The sequence below is a fragment of the Schistocerca cancellata genome, chromosome 10 (assembly GCF_023864275.1).
Source record: "Schistocerca cancellata isolate TAMUIC-IGC-003103 chromosome 10, iqSchCanc2.1, whole genome shotgun sequence".
NCBI lineage: Eukaryota > Metazoa > Arthropoda > Insecta > Orthoptera > Acrididae > Schistocerca > Schistocerca cancellata.
The window spans coordinates 160,644,115-160,668,205 of NC_064635.1; the positions used below are offsets into that span (position 1 = coordinate 160,644,115).

The following is a 24,091-nucleotide window of genomic DNA, read 5'->3' on the forward strand; positions in this document are numbered from 1 at the left end:
CTTTCCTGTAGCTTTCAGCTGAAGAGAAACGGCTTTCTGCCTCACATTCAATTTTTCCACGAGTTCCTGTTGAATCTTAGTATCATCTTCATCCAATAAGGTCTGCAATTCTTTGTCTTTCTTAATTTTTAGGTGGTTTTCCACGCTTGTTGTTTCTAACGTCAAAATCGCCACTTTTGAATGTTTTGAACCACTTGAAAAAAACATTTTTATTTTAAAATGATAACAGAAAACCAATGCTGTCCGTAAATAGTAGTTCGTAGCCACAAAACTCGACATATTTACAGGTTTAAAATAGATACTGATGTATGGAATTTGGGTTACAGTGTATTGACATTTGTCATCAGCCGTTACAGGAAGCAGATGGAACTGCAGACTCGGTCTCACAGGCCCTACACTGACGGTTTACAGGAAAACTCCAGTTTCATACTTCTAAACCTGGTATATGTCTCAGTTGTTAATTCATAGTAATATGTTGTTTTCACAAAAGCCTTAATATGCAGATATATTTTGTACATATGTGTACATATCTCTAACTTTTTACAAAATATGATGACATCGTAGGATGTAAAATCCCTGATTGTGGCTAAATAAAAAAGTCGTGCAATGTTAGACGATACTGGTAGTGCTGACAACAATGTCAATTTTCAAATTCCATTCAAAAAATAAAAAATGTTGTCATCTCTGCGAGACAGCCTGTATTAATTTCATCAGTATGGAACCACAACTTGATCAGATATACATCCACACCATTAATCCCTCCTCCAGATTTCTGTCGTGGACAGGGATGAAACATTGGGTTTCTAAAGAAAAAATTAGTTCCTTAGTTACTTGTTCCATAGATCATATTCACAATAAACATTATAATGTGGAACACATCAACAGCTCAAACACATACACATGTTCCAGTATCTGAAAGAAAATTTAAAAAATTATATTTATGGCTTCATGTTGGACTTATTTCTGTAAAAAAATTATTTCTATTCAAGAATTCTTCTATGGATAAAAAGATTTGTTATAGTGAAACATATGTCATCCACATTTAAAAATACTTTCACTATTTGTCAGACATTTTTCATTCACATTTAAAAATACTTCTACTATTTGTCAGACATTTTATTTAAATACAAATTCATCAAACAATTTTATAGCTGCATATTTCACCTCTTTCTGTGCCAAAGAGGGCAATGCAGATCTTCTTTTCAAAATGAGGTGGGTTGTTGATAATAAATTTTATAAAGAAGTACATATGATGAGTGGCTGTGGTTAATATTGTCAATTCCTTAAATAGATGTGTGGTGTCACCGCCAGACACCACACTTGCTAGGTGGTAGCCTTTAAATCGGCCGCGGTCTGTTAGTATACGTCGGACCCGCGTGTCGCCACTATCAGTGATTGCAGACCGAGCGCCGCCACACGGCAGGTCTAGAGAGACTTCCTAGCACTCGCCCCAGTTGTACAGCCGACTTTGCTAGCGATGGTTCACTGACAAAATACGCTCTCATTTGCCGAGACGATAGTTAGCATAGCCTTCAGCTACGTCATTTGCTACGACCTAGCAAGGCGCCATTACCAGTTACTATTGATGCTGTAAAACATGTACCGTCAAGAGTGATGTTCACCATTTATGGATTAAAGTTAAGTATTCCACAGTTAGGTCCTTTTTTGCTAGTCTAATTTCCTTGACCTGTTCCAGACCTCACGCCAGCCTGCGTGAACTAAAACGCGTGTCTTTCGGCTTCCTCTCCCACCGGGTTGGCTCTCTTGCCAATCCACAACAAGATGCCTGCAGGATACATGTGAGCGAACTGCATATACAATTTTAATTACTTTCTTTTGTGTAATGAATATTTTTTGCCTGTCTCAGATGTTATCTTAGAATTTTATTCTGTAAGACTTCAATGGATGGAAATTTGCGACTTATATTAACTTATTGCGGTCTATATCCCCAAATTTCACAATTATTCTTATCACAAAGGTAGTTAAAAATAACTATTTAAGCAGCTCCACTACATGGTTTTCGTATTTAAGGTTTCACATGTAGGAACTTTCTATACTCTTAATTATTTCTTGTTGGTATACTAGTTTAATAGGAGCTGGGATATTTCAGACAGTATAAAACCGGATGAACTGCATTTTTTTTTCAAAGTTTAAACCTAGTCCATTTGTGCAAAAGCAGTCAGTAACTTCCGCAAAAAAATTATTTTCTATTTTCTCTGTTGATTCTTCTTCATTCAGCTCACAAAAGTCCTCCTTTCAACCGCAAATAGAACTAATACTGCCTCCCCATTCAATGAAAATGACAGATCATTAACATAAAGCAAGAACAGTTGTGGGCCAATGGATGAACCCTGTGGCATCCCTCTTTGTACTACCAAAGCAGTCTGGGGTACTTTTCTATGTTTTGTTGCTTAAATAAAAATTAAAGCAGGCAAGTGCTGGACTCCATAACCTAACTTCTTTAGTAGGTTATTAGCACTAATACAATCAGGCAACTTCGATAAGGCGCTTGAAAATCCAACAGGTGAGATTTAATCATTTAAAAGTTCTACTATTTGTTCTGTGACTGTATAAATAACTGTTCCAGTAGTGTGGCTCTTTTTTGAATCGAAGCTGTGACTGGACAAATCTCTCATTACTACACAAGAAGGTGACAACCCTGGAGTATGTTACCTGCGCCAGAATTTTAGAAAATAATATAAGGAGTGACACTAGGCAGTAGTTATTACTGTCTAAGGAGTCACCCTTCTTATAGAAAGGCCTGACAGTAGTATATTTCAATCTCCCAGGAGAAAATTCCAGATTAATCATGAATTATGTAAGTGACTAAGTACATTACATATTATATGGCCCAAACTTTTTAATCTCTTATTGGACGTATCAACCAATGCATATGAATTTGTACATTTAAGAGTCATCATGATCTTCCTTATTTCAGACTGTGATGTGAGATTAATTTTTATTTCATTAAATGTCCTCTGCATTGACATTGAACCACTTCATAATATTGTGGAGAATTTTAATAAATGTAATAATTCTGTCAGAAAAGTTGCTGTTTTAGATTGTTTCTCTGAAAGAGCTCCAAGTTATTTCTTTACTGCTATTGTGCATATGTGTATGTTACTCATGTGAAGACAGTCACGAAATTATGTTTCTACTACTTGTGCTGTCGCTGCTGATGTTCGATTTTTTCCAGGTGTGTTGGTACTCTGTGTGTGTGTGTGTGTGTGTGTGTGTGTGTGTGTGTGTGTGTGTGTGTGCCCTGCCACTGACTTCCTTTAATTTTGAGCTTGCTTGTGTTGTAGGTTGTAGATGGTTTTAAATACTATTAGGCCATTCACACATTGTGTTCGCATTAGATGGAATGTCAATGTAACATCCTTCACTTAGTTCACTACTTAGTAGGAAAATCAGTTTGTGAGATTCAACCCATGATAAAAAAAAGTCAGAATATATATTGCGAAAGAGTGTTGTAACTTGAGGATAGTGCACCTAGGAAAAAGTAATTTTCCTGGCAGGTACTTCAATTTACCGATGTATTTCAGAACCACGTGAAGGAAACCGCACTAGTGGCAACAATAAACAGTTTCTGGCGTTTTTTAAGTTAATGTTGTGTAACATATGGTTATGCTTTGAACAGCATTTGTAAATATTTTGAATTTGGCACATTTAAGTGCTGTATAATATATTAATGATATTATTACACAATTAAATGATTAGTAAATTTCTATATATTTTTAAAACCGATTATGTTAAATATGGACAGTCAAGTCACACTTCATCGACTGTGTACCATCTTGTACCCTGAAATGGAATAAGGTCTTCTCCCATCAAACATGTGATATTTGTAATTTAACTGAGTTTCTTTCATTCTTAACAATTTAACATGTATTGAGAATGGAAATTTGTGTTAATTTCCAATAGCTTCTATTTCAAATGTATTTAACTTTTAACTGGTTGTTGATAATACTACTACTTAATTTGATTTCATCTATGGATTATTGGGGTAGCAGTGTAGTAATAATTTGACAAATAGACTGTTAAATGCAGTACACACAACTTTTTCTCTAGTGTGATGGTTTTAAATTTCGGTAGAATATTTGTTCCTAGGTGTATAGCAATGTTGCACCTTGGATCTTTTTTTGCATTTGAAAAAGCCTTACTTCTCCTGAATTTCTTTTTTTTTTTTATAATTTAAGGAAAAGCTTACAATGTAACAAAAAGTGAAGGATTTCATTTAAAAATGAAAAAAGAGAATACATTAACCTTCTATTACAAGGCTGACTACTGACATAGATCTAAAAAATGTTGCAAGGTGTAATAATCTCTCCTATTGGAGTCAAAGAACTAGCGATAATACATTTTATTAATGGCAAAAGTAATTTGTACAGTTAATTGCTGAGAAGTTAAACAGGAAATGTGTTGTCCAAAAACTTAAAAACATTGACATTTATTTGATAAGGACATCTAAGCACATTAAAAATCATTAATAAAGCGATACAAGAGCCTGTTTACCTCATTCATTGCTCACTCTCTTTCTAAGTACCAAATAACAACTTAATATGTCGCCTAGAAATTAGAACTAATTAAACCTAACTAACCTAAGGTCAACACACATATCCATGCCCGAGACAGGATTCGAACCTGTGACCGTAGCAGTCGCTCGGCTCCAGACTGTAGCGCCTAGAACCGCACGGCTACTCCGGCCAGCTTGCCTCTTCAATTTGTATTGTTTTTTGCAGACAGTGTAGTCATTTTGAATGGGCAAAATATCCAAGTTGTCGTGGAACGTCTGCACTGTGTCACGAAACCAAGGCAAAACGATAACATGTTGGCGAATAAGACGTAAAAGCACAAAATCTACAACTATACCATGAGTGAGTGCGACCAGAATAGTTAACTTGCGATATTAGCCCACGACAACATTCCGTTTCGTTCCGTAATGCTACCACTTAAAAAGATTTTGTGGGATAATTTGACGTTCCTATCTGGGGTACAATCTACTGCGAATTGCCCTTTAGTATGAGTAAGCAGCAGCTTACCGTTGGTAGCGCCGCTCCTGTAGTTGTTGACGGCACTGTTGACGTGTGCGTGGCCGTAAGTTTCTGTTGCATCTATGCAGTGAATAACCTTCCCTGCAGTCCGACAGTATATGTAGGTTAGGCGTGGTGAAAAGCTGTTGTTCGTAACCAACACGTTGCATTAGCTTGTCGTATTGGAATTGAGACGTAAGTACCGTGCCTCAAACTATTTTAGGGACGACTGTTCGATCCGATTTAAATGTAGACTTTTATTTGTTGGTAAGGATTAATTCTAGTCTTCGAACATCGGCACCGTATACATCGAAAATAGTGTCTTGCATATCTTGCTTCGAATGTTTTCTTGATTTCCATATGAAACAAATTATCTCGGGTTGCAGTAAAGTAATAGTAAGTGTTCGAAAGTCAGTGCGGTATATATGAAACAATTTCTTGTAGCCATACAAGGAGAAAAGTGTAGACTGTAGAGAATATTTGCAACCAAGGATGCTCATTTGTTGATAGCGCAGAAGCTCGTATAACCAATGATAGCCAGAAAGTACAATTTGGTGTTGCGCGGTGAAACTGAAATTTTTCTGTCTTGAATTTGCTCGTAGAGGTTAACTTTAATGGCCATGGCCAAAGTAGTCGTGATTTTATTTCTGCCACAGATCGTTGACCGTTTTCTCTGGTACGTTGCGCGTCACGTGGTTATGGTTAAGGACAGGTTAGGACAAGAATTAAACGGGACTGCCAAACGCGTAGTCTGCCGCAGTTCAGTCATCGTTCACTTCAAATCAGCTGACGACGGAACATCTCCCATTTCCGTCGTACCTCGCGGCGACACATTTAACAGCACTTGTAAACACTCTCTCTCTCTCTCTCTCTCTCTCTCTCTCTCTGTGTGTGTGTGTGTGTGTGTGTGTGTGTGTGTGTGTGTGTGTGTGTGTGTGTGTGTGTGTGTATATATATATATATATATATATATATACAATGTTTTACTGACTATTATAGTCACTTATTGAACAAAAGTACAATGTGCCGTTTGCATTATTAGAAACAGTAGGCTTCATTTGAATATGACTAAAACTTTATGAACTGATGGCATGATACAGATTACCACTGCTCTAAAGTGATGTAAGATCATAAGCACATTTAACATGTAAAAGATATTCCCTTCATCATGTTGTAAGAGGTTTTTCCATACATTATATCAGAAAATATGAAACCAGTTTTACAGCTGTGCTGAATGCTGTATGTAACACTGTGTGCAGTCTTATAGACTGAATGACTAATTACTGTCGGATTCAAATCTCTTACATCATTTAAAATAATCAGTAACTCTTTATGCATAAAGCTTTGTCTCATTTTTCATTTTTACAAGTATAAAGTCTGCAATATAGCCTTGTTAAAATATATTTCTGTAGCATCTTGTCTAGTACTATGAGAGATTAATTAGTTTAATGTTCCATGGGTCATTTGCACAATAAATACTGATGTGGAACGAGTCATTTTGTTATTTTTTTTGTAAATAAGCTACATGCTGGTCATTTACACGTACAGATGTGAGATGGTATTAAAATTCCTACCCACCACCTTTTACATGTTAAACAGACATGCTTTTACAGAATTGAAGGAATTATCAAGGAGAAACTTTTTCAGTTTATTTTCAAATTTTACTTTGCTGTCTGTCACACACTTTATATCACTGGATGGGTAAGTTATCAGAAATGTTGGTTGCAGCATTGAGCATCCTTTTTGTGCTAGAGGCAGCGTTAATATGGCGTGCTGTAATAAATGTAATTTTTGCTTCTGGCTTTGTAATTGTGTACATCATTGTTATTTTTGAACTGCAGTGGATTATGTGCACAACAAACTTCATGAGGGAATAATTTACTGTGAAGCAGTAGTGAAAATCCAGAACTCCTTAAACAGATGTCTGCAAAATAATTGTGGATGGGTGCACATATTGTTCTTACAGCGAAGGAGACTTTGTTTTAGAGATGAGTTACCCCAGACCACTGTTCCAAGTAACATTATTGAATGAAAATATGTCAACTTCCTGATTGCTCCCCCCCCCCCCCCCCCCCCCAAGATCTGCAGTGATCATTAGTTCAAGTGTGGCAGAACAAGGTTGTTAAAGAGTTCCAAAATGTGCTTTTTCCAGTGGATAAGTGTTCTAAATGTTGCTGTAGCTTTTGTCATTTTCACTTCAGGTGCCAGTATTTTATTGTACCGTTTAGCAGTTATGATTTATCATATAGCCACAACTTGTAAAATGTGTGTGGATGGTAATAGGAGGGTATTTTTTGAAAAAAATTTCTGGGTGGTCATATTACAGCAATGATTATGCCTGGGTGAAGTAAACTATTCAACTGCTATTTGATGCCATACAGTTTTAAGCTTATTACTAATGTGTTTTGCATGTTGGAACTCTCTTTGACCCTGCTCAATTAATACTCCAGCATATTTGGTTGAAGTATTGTTTTGAAGAGATTTGTTGAATAACTTTATGGATGGCAGCTACTGACTGTTTTTCTTCCCCAGTGCAAATTTATTGTGATAGTTTCTGTGTGTTTATTACTAGTAAATTTCTCAGAAAACTGATCTGTACTGTATGTGTTACACTTCTCAGTGCTATACTGCAGTTCTTCTGATCCTTTGTTTTTATGTTAATAAAAGAATATAATTTGTATCATGTACAAAATTTTCTGTGTATTTGTAGAGAAGGCTTATTACACACAGGCCATTTGTAAAAGCATAAACAGAACTGTTTGTGGGAGTGGAGTCTTGTGATATGCCACATTTAACTAATTTCCACAAATTGTACTCATACCAGTAATGCATAATAATTCTTGCATTATTTTGGATAAACTATGGAGGCAGTGATACTAGACTGTACTTGGTTGCCTACATTTTTGTCCCTTTTTTTGAATAGTAGTGCTTTACACTTGCTATTTTGTTTTTGGTGTGAAAAATTACACATGTCAACAAGGGCATTGACTATAAAGGGAGCGTGTTTCTCCAAGATGAGATTAAGAATATTCTCAGTGCAAACATTATTTCAATTTCTTCCTTAATTATCTATAATGTTTCCATCTCATTGGTAGGAAACAGGAAAACAGATTTACATTTGAGTTGTGGCTGTGCACTGCACATTTAACTTTAAAATCTTTAGCCTCCTGTATAAAATTGGGATTAAATGTATTCATAATTTTGTGAACTTCAGTAGTTATTGATAGTTTTGTGTTTTCTACTGGTGTGTCACTTCTTGCAGCGTTCCAAGTGGCCCTTGTGTTTCCAATGCAAATTTTTTTTGCCATTTTTCTTGTTCAACAAATCTTTTGTAGGCCTTATATGTTATAAGGAAACCATGAACAAGGTGCAATTCTTCTGAAAAACCTATAATTATCAGGGAATTAAATTTTAACTGGAAAAATCAGTGAAATCTCAGGTAATTTCAGGAATTTCATAAAATCTCAGCAAATTCTGTGCTTTTAACATAGCATTGGAATTTAATTTTATTGATTTTTATAAGTCACAAATTTTAAGATATTTAATATTCCAAAATGTGTTAATTGTATGAATATTATGCTATAGAAAGTATCAATATTTAAAAGCTGCAGTTAAATAACTGCTACATGTCAGCTGAGAGGAAGAACAAGTCATTATTATGAGATGCTCCCTCTTCAGACTCACAGTAAATTTATTAGGAACTGCTTATTATGCCGAACCTGAAATTCAGCTACACCCAGATGTGAGTAGCCACCCTAACTAAATTCTCGTGATGTGATACGTTTGGACAATCCACGAACAAATATTTGTGTACTTCATATAAATTCATAAATCTAAGGAAAATGTTATTGAAAAGGGAAATGACTATCGTGTATTAGAGAAAAGGAAAGATAAATAAAACTAGTGGTAGTGCTACTGTTAAATGACCACTATCTGCCCCATGTTCATCATAAGAGAAAAGTAAGATTCCTAACTAGCCACCTTTTTTGTGTATGCACCCTCCCCCAAAGACCATTCGTTTTTTTCTTTCATCTTATCATGTATGTGGTTGAAGATCTTCTCCTTGAGATTCTGCATGTAATACTCAGAGGCACATATTCAGACTGTACTTGCCAAGGCCACTGTGTCCCAGAAACTGCAGTTCCAGCCAGAAGCATCAAGCCTCCAGATGCCCTGTGGCAATGCCCACTTCATGTTACTCTATTTCTTTTATAGTTTCATGTTCGCCAAATCTTGTCCCTGTTGCTGTGACCAGATTGTGCTAGGTGGCTGCCTGGGTTTCTTCTGTTTGTGCCCCAGCTTCTTTCTTCTCCTGATAGATATGCAGTTCCTCCAAACTAACATTCTTCGTTATTTTGTTAAAGGTATGCCATAGTTTTTGTGTCCATTCTATTGAAGAGACTGATTCTGGAAAGACTTCCAATTATCTCCTCCCACCAATGGTTGCATAATGCTATCCCATAGCAGAAGTTACTATCTTCACAGCCACACTAACAGGAAATGTTTGGGCATTGGTTTATTCTTTTCAGAGTGCTCAGGTAGGGTCCATGTCCAATCAAATACTGAATCATTCTCATGGAGGGCACTGAGTATTTTAAACTAAGTTGCTTTTGAAAGAAATAATGTGTACGCAAGCTGAACTTAGACTTTTTGTCAGCATACGAGGACAGTGTTCATACCTGTACACCGGTAGCCTCGTGATCTGAGTAAGGCCTTCAGCTGTGTTGACCGCAACGTTTTGGTCTCCAGTTTAGAGTGCTGTAGAATTTGTGCTAAAAGTGTAAATCTAATCAAGTCATGTCTCAGTAAAAGAAACCATGTGGTGAGTTCGGGTGGTCAGTTACCAAATGCTCTTGAGGTTCAACATGGAATGCCACAGTGATCAAAATTTCTATTCCTGATACAAGTAAATGAGTTACTGGATAATACAAATCTAAAGACACATGTGTATGTGGCTGATACTACATTTCTGTGTTTAAACTATGTATTTGAACACCTTGCCAAAAGAATGAATTTGGTGGAAATTGCAGCATCATGCATCAGTGCGAATGGTCTACTACTAGACGTAAGTAAGGCATAGTGGCTCAGTCTGTCAAATTAAATTTTTAGGCATTACACATGACGACAAATTAACATACAACACCCATGTAGAGCAGCTAACAGTTATGTTATCAAGAGTAATATACTTGCTGAAGAGACTGATGTCATTTGTCACCTTTGAATATGTGAGGACAGTATATTTTGCCCCCCCCCCCTTTTTTTAAATCTATTTTAAAATATAGTTTAATACTCTGGAGAAATACCGAAACATAAATAAATTTCTTGTAATTCAAAAGAAAGCAATTAGAGTAATGGAAAGAACAGATAGGAGAACTCATTCCAAGCCTTTGTTCACTAAGATTTTAACTATAATTAATTTATATATTCTAGAGAGTGTTAATTACATACTCGCAGAACTACCCAAATTTAAGTGTAAGGAATCAGACATGATTATAATATGAGAACTATTTTGCTCTTATAACAAAACAGGCACAAGAACAAACAATAGTCATATCTATATGGCAATGAAAATACATAAAGAAACTGTGTGAACACGTCACAAGCACGTCAATCAAACCGATTAAGGAAACGTGCGCAGCTTCTTGCTAGCAAACACATTTTATTCATTAGAAGAATTTTTAGAAATACTATCTAAAACAGTATAAATACAGACACACAAACGAACACAAACATACACACAAAATTCAAGCTTTCGCCACAAACTCTTGCCTCATCAGGAAAGAGGGAAGGAGAGGGAAAGATGAAAGGATTTGGGTTTTAAGGGAGAGGGTAAGGAGTCATTCCAATCCCGGGAGCGGAAAGACTTACCTTACACACACACACACACACACACACACACACAGATATATATATATATCCACACATATACAGACACAAGCAGACATATTTAAAGTCTTATATATAAAGTCTTTCCGCTCCCGGGATTGGAATGACTCCTTACCCTCTCCCTTAAAACCCACATCCTTTCGTCTTTTCCTCTCCTTCCCTCTTTCCTGATGAGGCAACAGTTTGTTGCGAAAGCTTGAATTTTGTGTGTATGTTTGTGTGTATGTCGACCTGCCAGCACTTTCATTTGGTAAGTCACATCATCTTTGTTTTTAGGTATATTTTTCCTACGTGGAATGTTTCCTTCTATTATAACAGTATAAATACATATTTATTAATATTAATAAGCAAATGTACTGACAATCTATTACATATACACTGGCCGGTGTGGCCGAGCGGTTCTAGGCGCTACAGTCTGGAACTGCGCTACCACTACAGTCGCAGGTTCGAATCCTGCCTCGGGTTTGGATGTGTGTGATGTCGTTAGGTTAGTTAGGTTTAAGTAGTTCTAAGTTCTAGGGGACTGATGACCTCAGCAGTTAAGTCCCATAGTGCTCAGAGCCATTTTTTATTACATGTACAGATGCTGAATGACTAATAACGAATCTGAATCTTCAAGGGGAAGACTGTCAACACATATAGAAGGTTTGTGAACTCCAGAAAAACATATCTCCCACTGCGACATTAGGAAGAAACAGAAATTACATTTCTTTCCCTCATCTACCCAGTTTTGTTACACATTAATGATGTTTATTGTTATTCATTTTTAAGGATAATTTTACTTTCAGATTAGGGAAAAATTGTATATAGTTGTAAATTCTGCAGCTTACTTCTATTTCCACTTATCTCTGATATTGCTTAGTTTTCTGTTTCATGCGGTTCTTGCATCATCACAGAAAATCTTGGCTGCAGATCAGAGGTCTGTGCTTGGTGATTGTAGTATGCTCCCAGATGAGAGTTTCTGCCCTGGACAGTTTTGGACTTTTTCCTTCCCTAGGAAGCTTTGTGGTGGTTACACAAGGATTTCTTTCATGTTTTTATCACACCTTTGGGTGTTCTTCCTAGCTAGTCTGTGAGCAGCAGTTCCTTCAATGTGAGGTGATTTGTGTATACCTGCACTTTTCAGGTGTCCTTCAGTAGAGATTATTTTATATAACAGTAATTCTTTACCTAAGGAATTAAGTGCAGTGCATGACTTGTATATGTGCTCCAGGTAACTTTTGGTTCGTTCCACGCCAAATAATCTATTCACTACAACATAGCATTCTAGATTCTGTTGAAATTTGGTTTGTAGATTCCAACACTTTCCATATGTAGTTTAAGTTTTCTTACTTCGTACGAAGCAGTGCTTAAGGCATTGCACTCGTTCTAGTGAGGGTGGCCAGAACATTGTTCGGGACATTCCAGACTTTTTGTCAGGATTACTACAAGAGCAGTTCCCCCATAAAATTTGCTGTATAAACTCACATATAGCTATAATAACAAATTAAAAATTGCAAACTGAGTAGTCTGGTTATCATGGCAACTCAACAATGGCAGGGGGATAAAAAGTAATCAAGTCAAGTGTTATCCAAAGTTTGGCTATTAATATTTTTGCAAACAAAAACTTTAGGAAATCTTCCATTTTAAGAATGTCCTAGGCATTATATTTACTTAGTTACAGAGATGTACTAAGGAAAAGAAGGTTCCAAATTTTGCTTTTTTGTAACATCTTGGATCCCCATTTTTTGCCACTGAGAGTGATGTCATTATTTTGTACAAGAATATGTAATTTGTTTCATGGGACCACTCTGGAAATAGTCTTTAAATGACTAATAGTAATGGCTACCAAAATGTTTTCGAGGGTCAAGGAGGAGCTCACTGGGGTAGAAAATAAACTTGCTTCGATCCATGTTGGCTTTGGCCTCTACCAAGTTTTGAAACCTGACATACCCACTGCCAAGCCGTGCTCGATAGCCAGGCAGGTCCAGCCATGCCTCAGCACTTCATTTAGATTTCCAAGCCTGCAAAGGGTGTCTTATCTGAGGATAGCAAAATACTGGTAGTTATCTTACTGGGAGTGCCTGACTACAAAGAAGCACAGTTTGCCAGATGCTGTTGTCTGAACTGTAAATAGCAAATTTAATTTGTCGTAGTAATCGGTTACAACCAACTAAATTTTCTGTTCACAGTTCAGGCATCAGCATCTGGTAAACTACTGAAAGTTGGATGTAGTAGTAGTAGTAGTAGTAGTAGTAGATAGTCGAGAAGAGTTGCCGAAAGGTGCTACTCAGGAATTCAGCACGAACCTACAGGGTGTTTCAAAGAGAACATACAGATTTTAAGGCTTTGTAGAATTTGTTACTTTTGACTTACAGTTACAAATAATATATCAAATGAAAGAGCAACTCTTAAAGTGTTCCATGTGAGCACCATTTGTTACACATTGAATCAATATGCGAGTTCTTCCAAAACCTCGATCAGTCTGAAAACCACAAAGATGACTTGGACAGGATTTGTGATTGGTGTAAAGAATGACAGCTAACTCTAAATATAGATAAATGTAAATTAATGCAGATGAATAGGAAAAAGAATCCTGTAATGTTTGAATACTCCATTAGTAGTGTAGCGCTTGACACAGTCACGTCGATTAAATATTTGGGCATAACATTGCAGAGCAATATGAAGTGGGACAATCATGTAATGGCAGTTGTGGGGAAGGCGGATAGTTGTCTTCGGTTCATTGGTAAAATTTTGGGAAGATGTGGTTCATCTGTAAAGGAGACCACTTATAAAACACTAATACGACCTATTCTTGAGTACTGCTTGAGCGATTGGGATCCCTATCAGGTCGGATTGAGGGAGGACATACAAGCAATTCAGAGGCGGGCTGCTAGCTTTGTTACTGGTAGGTTTGATCATCACGCGAGTGTTGCGGAAATGCTTCAGGAACTCGGGTGGGAGTCTCTAGAGGAAAGGAGGCGTTCTTTTCGTGAATCACTACTGAGTAAATTTAGAGAACCAGCATTTGAGGCTGACTGCAGTACAATTTTACTGCCGCCAACTTAACATTTCGCGGAAAGACCACAAAGATAAGATAAGAGAGATTAGGGCTCGTACAGAGGCATATAGGCAGTCATTTTTCCCTCGTTCTGTTTGGGAGTGGAACAGGGATGTTTGTTTTATTGTTGTTTTGTTTAGTTTTAGGGCGCAAAACTGCTATGGTCATTAGCGCCGTGGAACAGGGAGAGAAGATGCTAGTTGTGGTACAAGGTACCCTCCGCCATGCACCGTATGGTGGATTGCGGAGTATGGATGTAGATGTAGTCTGTCTGGAATAACATTGTAACAATACTGTTTCTGAAGTCTGGTGGGTCAGCTGGTAACAAAGCCACATACAGATGATCTTTGGTGAACCGCCAAATGTAAAAATCACACGGCATCAGATTGTGTGTGATGAGGTGGTTAGCGTAGTCGCAATAAACGTGTGAACGAGGTAGTCATACAAAATAAGTTCTGTTATCGAGCCCCTTGCAACCAATCCAGTAATCGGGTACAACGTCGTTTAACCAGTCATGTACTGATTTATGCCAGGGAGGCAGCACACCATTATACTGCCGTATAATTTTGTGGTTCAGCTTCTTCCAATTGAGGAAAGAGCCATAGTTGTAGTGCATTGAAATAAGAAACACCAGTTATGGTTGCTTCACAAAAAAAGGGACCCATAAAAATTTTGCCACAATATGACAATAATAATTTAGGGGAGTCTTGTTGCAACGGTATGATCTGTGAACACCCATATGTGCACATTATTTGTGTTAATGCTTCCATGTAGATGAAATGTCGATTCATCGCTGAAGACAACACGGTCCAGAAAATCATTGTGCAGCAACGTTTGGTTTGTAAAGTTGGCACATAAACCATAGTCTGTAGGCTTTAGAGCATCAAACAACCACATACGATAAGTAAGGACATAGTTGTGTCTCCATAAAGGTCTGTACACAGACTTCACTGGCATTGGTAATTCACGACTAGCCTTCTGAACTGATTTCTTGGGGCTGTGTGTGAAAGACGCTATCACTTGTTCATCACCTTCAGTCAGTCTTTGCACACAGGTTTACAAATAAAACCTTTACATGCTCTTTCATTTTGTTTATAAATGTAAGTTGAATATAATAAATGCTACAAAGCCTTAAAACCCCTATATTCATTTTGAAAAACCCAGTATTTGGAACAGTGATGGCCCACAAGAATGCATAAAATATATCTGTGCATCTGCCATGATCTCGTACATATCTCCAACTGACCAGTTGTTGTTGTTGTTGTTGTTGTTGTTGTTGCAACATACTGTGCTGGCTGTGATAGACAACTACAGGTTGTGCTAGCTCAACACTAGAACTACAAGAACTCTTTAGTCACCTGTAACTGTACTGACTTGAATCTTGTGTGAATTGACAGAAGGGAGCTTAGTTCAAACTATAACGGAAGTGTATGCAGACTTTTCTTCCTGAGTTGGTCGAGCATTTTCCAATTCTGCTTTTTTATCAAATTCATATTTCATATTTCTCAAACAGTCAATCACAACAGGTGAAGTGGTGTGAGAATTTGGTTCTCATCTGGACGCAGCATACTTGCACCACCACACTGTCACTTCTCTGTGCCATGAACACCATCACCAAATTGTCTGTGGTTAGTTCCAAAATGTACCACCCAGCTCAAATTACAAAATCTTCAAAATGATACAAATTTGAAAAGTTCTTAATACTTGTGCTGAGCAGCAAAGCCATTACTAATTTATTTTTTTTTAATTCGATTGCAGTTAATTTTGTTTTGAAAAAAGTGACCAATTTCTGAACAAAAACACGCACTGCAGTAGTAGACTTATGTTTTAAGGTATTGTTTATAATGTAGAAACTTCTGCATAGAAACTGTTTATTTTCAACAGAGTATGTCACAACAGGATGAACAATTACATGCCCTCCTCAGTGATAATCATGAACAGTATCCTGAACAACAAAATAGTTTTCCGCTTAATCCATCTCAGCCACCACTTCACCATTTTTCAGGTACTGGGTTTTGAAACAAAATCAAAAGATTTGTAATTCTTTTTACAATTTTTCAACAAAATGTTCACTTGACAGCTGCTGTAAAGTTAGTGTAACGAATCAGTTTGAATCTAGTGGTTTCTTCAGGGTCTATATCCACGTACTTTTCCTGGGTATTTGTTATGGCAGTGAAGCATGCAAATTTTGATTCTGTGTTGCAGACTGAGAGACCCACTAAAAGTTTTTAGCATGTTTGTGTAATGTTAGCAGATAGCTCCTGCTTCATGTTTAAATAAATGAGGCACACACATTCTGCATTCCAGCAGAGCAAATAGTGATGCATCACTATGATCCTAGCCACAAAATTTTGAAAAATTGTATTCTACATCAAACTTGATACAATATGCGACAAACAGTTCTTTTAAACTATCAGAAAATAACCACATCTTCTTTTGAAATTTTTCACCATAGTTTTGGACAAGTGCAATAGTCCTTTACTCATGGTAACTGGCAGAATTCATAGCCATAACAAGACTGATGACTTGGTATCACATTTCATTAAAGAGCTGTACATTTCTTAGTCTCCGGCATTTCATGCCATTTTAAATGTTAATTTTTAAACATTTAACACAGTTGCTGTCTTACAGACCAGCTAAGTAAGCAAAAGTAAGAATCTGCAGTTTTTGAGCACGATTTTAAGTGCATAACTTTTGCTTTAATCTGCCAAGCAAAATACGAGGGAGGATCGGAAAGTAACGTGCAGTAATTTTATTACCAAGAAGTTTAGTAGGTAACAAAGAAACTTTAAATGATCTTGCATCTCTTAACTACTTTCCTGCACAGTCATCAACATTCTCAAAACATTTTTCCCATCGTGGTTCCAGTTTCAGTATGCCCTGTTTGTAGATGTCAATTTGGTTGGTGTATAGTCATTTGCGAACTGCTGATTTCACGTCAGCATCTGTTGCAAAGTGTTGGCCAGCCAGGTATTTCTTCACATGACCAAATGGAAGGCAGCCCGGCAGTGCAAGGTCTGGACTGTATGGTGGATGCTGGAATGACACCCACACAAATATGGCAGTTTTCTCAACATGGGGCAAGCACTGTCACAAAGGACATGACACAATGTAACCGAAGTTTTAATGTGACTTCAGCATTCACAGTGGTCCCATATTCATCAAAGTCCACCAATAACACGCCACGCATATCCCAGAATACTGTCATAAGCACTTTCCTAGCAGACTGAGTCTCTCTGAATTTTTTCGCATTGGGAAACCAGCGCGTTTCCACTAAATAGAGGACTGCTTGGTTTCAGGCATTTAGTGGTATGCCCTTGACTCTTTCTTTACAATTTCTTTCAGAAAGTCATGCCCTTCTGTCATGTAATGCATTAAGTGATCCAAGCTTGTCATAATTTTGTAGCCCATGTGGTTGTCAGAGAGGTTCTTAGGCACCCAGCGAGCTCTAACTTTACGTGATTTCAGTGTGACATGAACGGTATTGTACACTGCACCAGAGGAAATGTTGGAACTTCTGCAATAGGGTCTGCAGTTGCACATGCCAGTTATTCAAAATTGCTGCCTTAGCAGCTTCGGCATACTGTAGGGCTGTGGCCGTTACTGACTGCCCGGAATCACTAAGGTTCACATGGCCGTTTTGGAAGAATGCACGCCACCTGGAGACATTACTGTGGTCCGTACAGTTGTCCCCAAATATGTCATGCACGTCCCTGTGAATTTGACTTGGTTTATGCCCTCTGTCCCACATATATCGGACTACACTTCCCTGCTCTCCACAAGTTGACAGTAACATGCACACCTTGTTTGTTTCGTTGTTGAGGCTTCACTTGCTAGAGCTGCACATGAGAACAAAAATACCTTCTGTAGGAGAACAAAATACCCTCTGTAGTGCAAATCTCAAATGATATTGTCCTGAAATTTCAATATTCCAGCTGTAATACGAGGGGAGGAAAAAAAAAATTGTTCGTTACTTTCCTATCCTCCCTCATAGTGAAATCCTTGAAGTTTTGGCAACCCTATAGCTCAGGATTTAAACAACCAACTGAAGCAATCTTGTTTGCTTGCCACTGTGTTCAACTGGCTGCATTTTCATTTGCATCGGTTTTTGACTCCAATAGGCTCATTTTGTGAAGCTTCAATGATGAGGCACCAAAAGTTTTAAACAAGCATTAACTGCTGCTGCATCATCTTTGATACCACTGTCAGAGGAAGATGATGAACCCATCAACCACTTGGTGTTCAGTCCATCGTGTAAATGTATGTGCGATTTATGAAACTTACCAACTGTGTTTCAGCTAACTAGCTTAAAACATTTTCGAACAAAATGATGTGGCTTTGAAACTGATTACAATAATTCCTTGTAACTCCAATGTATATCAGTGTTGATGAGACTGGAGCTAACAACTACACGTGTTCCTTGAATATTTATGGATGACAAATAGTTCAAAAATAAGTATTAAAATTTATCACTGAGAAAGGTACATTGGGCACTGTTCTTTGAGTCACATCTGCTATTGTAAATTTAATACCACCACCTCCTCCTCCTCCTCCTCCTCCTCCTCCTCTTCTTCTTCCCACTTGAATTAGAGTTACTGAAGCCATGACAACAGGTGCAACTGCAGTATTCCTACAGGCTGGATGATGCAATAATTAGGAATTTTACAGAGACCAGGTTTTAAAATTTGTATATGTTCTAAAGAAAAATGTATTATTTATAGTAGATAACGATGATTTACGTATCACTGCTGCAGAAATTAACTGTTAGAACAATGATATATTGTTCGAGTTTCCACTATTTAAGGCCATAAACTCCAGCCTCTGGGTCGTGGGGTACATCTGTATAAGTTTGAAAGCTGTAATGTTTAATGATGATGCAAGGGCCCAAAATCAACCTTGGCAGACACAACTCACAAAATGAGTGGAGATGCCAACAAAGAATATTATGTGTAGTAGGTAAGCATACTCTTGCAGAAGCCTTTGTAAAGATCTTGGAATTTGTGCTCACTTTCCAATACATTTACTGTTTATCTGATAATAAAAAAGTAGTTTCACACAGTCAAAATACAGTATTCAGAAATAATTTTCAATGTTGGTCCAAAGTCATGTCACACATTCCTGTGCATAGATTTTCTACAAGTTATCGTATAAATCAAGCAAGCAATTGGTAATCTCAACCAGTTCAAAAGCCACTGTGTCTACAAATTACCTGTATACATAAATTCAGAGGTACATGGTAAGTAGTAATGTACTGTAAGCAAGACTCAGTACGTATACACATTGGTAAATATTTTCTTTGAAAAATACCGGTGTAATAAAGTAAATATTAAGCTACAAACAGCAGCTGTATAATAATACTGAAGAGGCAACGGCTTGTTTCATAACAACAGCTTTGTTAGTAATTCATTCAATTACAGATTTCAAAACTAGATTTTAAATTGCAAACCACTTTCAGTGTCAGATGTGTTCTCTGGCCATAATATATTGGTCATGAACTCCAGATTAAACCCAAAGAAATTAAAGAGATTGGGCCTGGATAAGTTGAAAGAACCAGAGGTCATTGAAAGTTTCAAAGGGAGCATTAGGTGATGAATTTCTGAAACAAAGGCGAGGAATACAATAGAAAATTAATGGAGAGCTTTAAGGGGTGAAATAGCATAGAAAACAAGAGATATCGAATCTAATTGACTAAAGGAGAAAACATAAAAATGGAGCAGCAGAGGAAAAACAGACAAACAAATAATAAATTCCAGGAATAAGACTAAAGCAACCTGGAGTATCATAAAAAGAGAAACAGGTACTACATCATTAGCCCACAAAAATATAGAACTTCATAAAAACAACAATAAAATAATTAACCCCACAGTAGTGGCTAATAAATTTAACAACTACTTTTCTAATGTAGCACACCACCTGATTACCAAACATTACAACTCACAACCAGACAGTAATACACTCCAGTCAGATACAAAAAAATTTACAAGAACCCTATTCATGTCTCCAACAACACCCGAGGAATTATCTGTCATTATAAAAAGTTTACCCAATAAGTATTCAGCAGGTCCTGATGAAATACCAGATATTATCATCAAAGCAAGTGTAACATCTATCGTAGAACCATTAACGGATATTTTCAATTCATCATTCGTGAGTGGTATATTCCCGAAAAATCTGAAAATGGTAAAAGTGACACCACTATACAAGAAAGGGGACAAACATGAAGCTGCAAACTATATACCTGTATCAGTATTACAGGCTTTGGTAAAATTCTTGAAAAACTATTTCTTAAAATCTGAGAGCCTTTCTAAATAAAGAAAACGTAATAAGTGGTGCGCAGCATGGATTCAGAACCGGCAGATCAACACAGTCAGCTATTTATACCTTCTTAAATGAAATTGGTTTCGTCAAAATATCTGCCAACTGGTTGTGTCCATCAATGTGTTCCAAGAAAATCTCACCGTTCAGATATCTTTCATGAACATAGAAATGTCGGACCTCTATATGTTTAGAACATTGATGATATTCTGGATTTTTTGCCACCTTCAATGCACTAGCATTGTCAATGTAAAGAACTGGAGGCTGCCCCGACATTTCCATTAATTCTGATAGCAGACGACGTAACCAAACTAACTCTTTTGCTCCTTCACTAGCTGCAATTATTTCCGCCTCAGTTGTGGATGTGGCCACTACTTTCTGCAACTGACTTGTCCATGACACTGCACCACCTGAGTACTTTGCAAGAATTCCAGTTGTTGAGCGCCTTGTCCGGTTATCACCTGCGAAATCTGCATCAGCGTAAGTCTTTAACTCTTCTTTTTTATTATATACAATTCCAAAATTTAAGGTCCCTTTCAAATACCGGAAAATGCGTTTTACTCTATTCCAGTCTTCAGTGGTTGGTTTCTCCATAGCTCGAGCAGCTTTATTGACTGCTAAAGTGATGTCTGGACGAGTTACTGTTGAAAGGTACATGAGACAACCAATTGCTTCACGGTAGGGTACAGATGACGAAACTTCTTCGTTTTGATTATTGTCCTCACGTCCATTAGGAGTTGAGATTGTATTGCATTCTGCCATTCGAAATCTTTGCAGAATTTCTTCTATGTATTTCTCTTGACTTATCATTATTGCTCCATCTTCATATTGCTTTATTTTTATGCCAAGAAAATTGTCAAGACTGCCAGTTGTTATTTCGAATTCATGTTGTAAAACATCCATAAAACCAGCAATTTCTTTCTTGTTACTGCCGACAATCAGGCCATCATCAACGTAGATTGCCACATAAAGGCTATTTCCATTTTGTCTACGATAAAATAGGCATGGGTCTGCATCACTGTTTGAAAAACCAGCTTTCTTCATGAACTCAACAAAACGTTTGTTCCAGCAACGTGGCGCTTGCTTCAACCCATAAAGACCTTTTTTTAAGAAACATACTCGGCCTGTACCATCTTCGAAACCTTCTGGTTGTTCCATATATACTTAATCTTCAAGTATTCCATTCAAAAAAGCTGTCTTTACATCAAATTGTTCTAGCAGCATTTTCTTTGAAGCAGCTACAGCCAACAGAGTTCGTATGGTGTCATAACGTGCCACAGGGCTAAAGGCGTCGTCATAATCAATTCCTGTGGTTGGAAACATGCATAGGCTGCCATTCAAAACACGAACAATACGCGCTACCAGTACTGGTGAATTAATCCACGCGGATGTAAATGGACCAATGAGCACGAAATCTTTTGGAGGCAAGCATTATTATGTATGTTTCAAAGACGATTTTAGTAAATTTCGTCGAATTTTCTTTTTAAGACACAAAAGTGAAGTGTGTACTGTGCTTAAGCAGTTTTTAAATGAAGCACGAACTAATGGACATGTTGTCAAACAATTTAGATGTGATGGTGGCAGAGAATTTAACAATAAGAATGTCAGTGAACTGCTTACAGACAGGGGAATAGAGCTACTGATTCCTCCTCCTTACACTCCTGAACAAAATGGTGTGGCTGAACGGGAAAATAGGACCATTGTTGAATGAATGATGAAAAATATTATTTAAAGGCAAAAAAAAAACCATTTTATTAGCTTTGTAATTACATCCTGGATACGGAAAAACAACACATTTACTGTAAGAAAAACACAGAAGTTACACACAAGCCAAGAATAAAGATATTGACAGCAGAGTCATGGGGCAGCACATAAATATAGACGTCAAGGAATTTTTTCTTTTCTTTTAACACTTCCTCCAAAAGAAAAAATCATGAAATTATTGCTTTGTCTCTTGCATGCCAATTTCTGAACATAGAAAATTAAATCGAACTCGTTCAAGAGGTTTCGTCAAAATATCTGCCAACTGGTTGTGTCCATCAATGTGTTCCAAGAAAATCTCACCGTTCAGATATCTTTCACGAACATAGAAATGTCGGACCTCTATATGTTTAGAACGTCGATGATATTCTGGATTTTTTGCCAACTTCAATGCACTAGCATTGTCAATGTAAAGAACTGGAGGCTGCCCCGACATTTCCACTAATTCTGATAGCAGATGACGTAACCAAACTAACTCTTTTGCTCCTTCACTAGCTGCAATTATTTCCACCTCGGTTTGACTGCAATATTTCTGAAAAACAGTTTGGATCTTTGTATCCAGGTGCATCAACTTTTGTTGCCATACAAAATTCACCACTTTCCATCCAGGTTGGTTTTCTTCGTTGTCTTTTATTCTTCTGTTTCTCTTCATTAGAAGATTGAGCAGCTTCTGCTTTTAGAAATTCTGTTAATTCTTTATTTTCTTCAGATTCACTCGACTCTTGACTTTCTCTAGAATCGAGAGTGCCAATTTTTTCTTGAGTTTGGCTTCCTCCAGAAGTGTACAGCCTAGGAGATTTACATTGGTCATCTTTAGATGAATTCGGATCATTAAATTCTTCCCGAGGGACTTCAAATTCAACATGATCACTATGTAAATCACAAACAATTTCTGGCTTAAATTTTACATCGTGACTCAACACCACTTTTCTTTTAGATGGAATCCAAACTCTGAACCCATCTTTGTCATTAACATATCCGACAAGTCGTCCAAAAACTGCCTTATCATCAAACTTGGAACGGAATTGTTTGTTAATGTGAACATAGCAGCCTGTGCCAAAAATTCTGAGATGATCAAGTCGTCCTACTGGTCGATTAAACCATACTTCATAAGGGGTTTTATATTCAACTGAAGATTTTCCAGTACGATTTATTAGGTAGACTGCTGTGTTACATGCCTCTGCCCACAACCCTTTAGGTAATTTACTCGGATTTAGCATTGACCGGGCAGCTTCAACAATGGTCCTATTTTCCCGTTCAGCCACACCATTTTGTTCAGGAGTGTAAGGAGGAGGAATCAGTAGCTCTATTCCCCTGTCTGCAAGCATTTCACTGACATTCTTATTGTTAAATTCTCTGCCACCATCACATCTAAATTGTTTGACAACATGTCCATTAGTTCGTGCTTCATTTAAAAACTGCTTAAGCACAGTACACACTTCACTTTTGTGTCTTAAAAAGAAAATTCGACGAAATTTACTAAAATCGTCTTTGAAACATACATAATAATGCTTGCCTCCAAAAGATTTCGTGCTCATTGGTCCATTTACATCCGCATGGATTAATTCACCAGTACTGGTAGCGCGTATAGAAAATGCTGCTAGAACAATTTGATGTAAAGACAGCTTTTTTGAATGGAATACTTGAAGATTAAGTATATATGGAACAACCAGAAGGTTTCGAAGATGGTACAGGCCGAGTATGTTTCTTAAAAAAAAGGTCTTTATGGGTTGAAGCAAGCGCCACGTTGCTGGAACAAACGTTTTGTTGAGTTCATGAAGAAAGCTGGTTTTTCAAACAGTGATGCAGACCCATGCCTATTTTATCGTAGACAAAATGGAAATAGCCTTTATGTGGCAATCTACGTTGATGATGGCCTGATTGTCGGCAGTAACAAGAAAGAAATTGCTGGTTTTATGGATGTTTTACAACATGAATTCGAAATAACAACTGGCAGTCTTGACAATTTTCTTGGCATAAAAATAAAGCAATATGAAGATGGAGCAATAATGATAAGTCAAGAGAAATACACAGAAGAAATTCTGCAAAGATTTCG

The 24,091-nt window shown here is 37.2% G+C and overlaps 1 protein-coding gene across 1 annotated transcript in view; it reads left to right on the top strand.

The window, feature by feature from the left end:
• The first annotated feature begins 5,395 nt into the window (after positions 1-5,395).
• Positions 5,396-24,091, top strand: part of LOC126106212 (poly [ADP-ribose] polymerase tankyrase-2-like) — a 129,663-nt gene continuing 110,967 nt past the window's right edge. Inside the window, exon 1 of the mRNA XM_049912443.1 lies at positions 5,396-5,879. Within this exon, the coding sequence (XP_049768400.1) occupies positions 5,648-5,879 (232 nt within the window). The 5' untranslated portion in view covers positions 5,396-5,647. The remainder of the gene's footprint in view (positions 5,880-24,091) is intronic.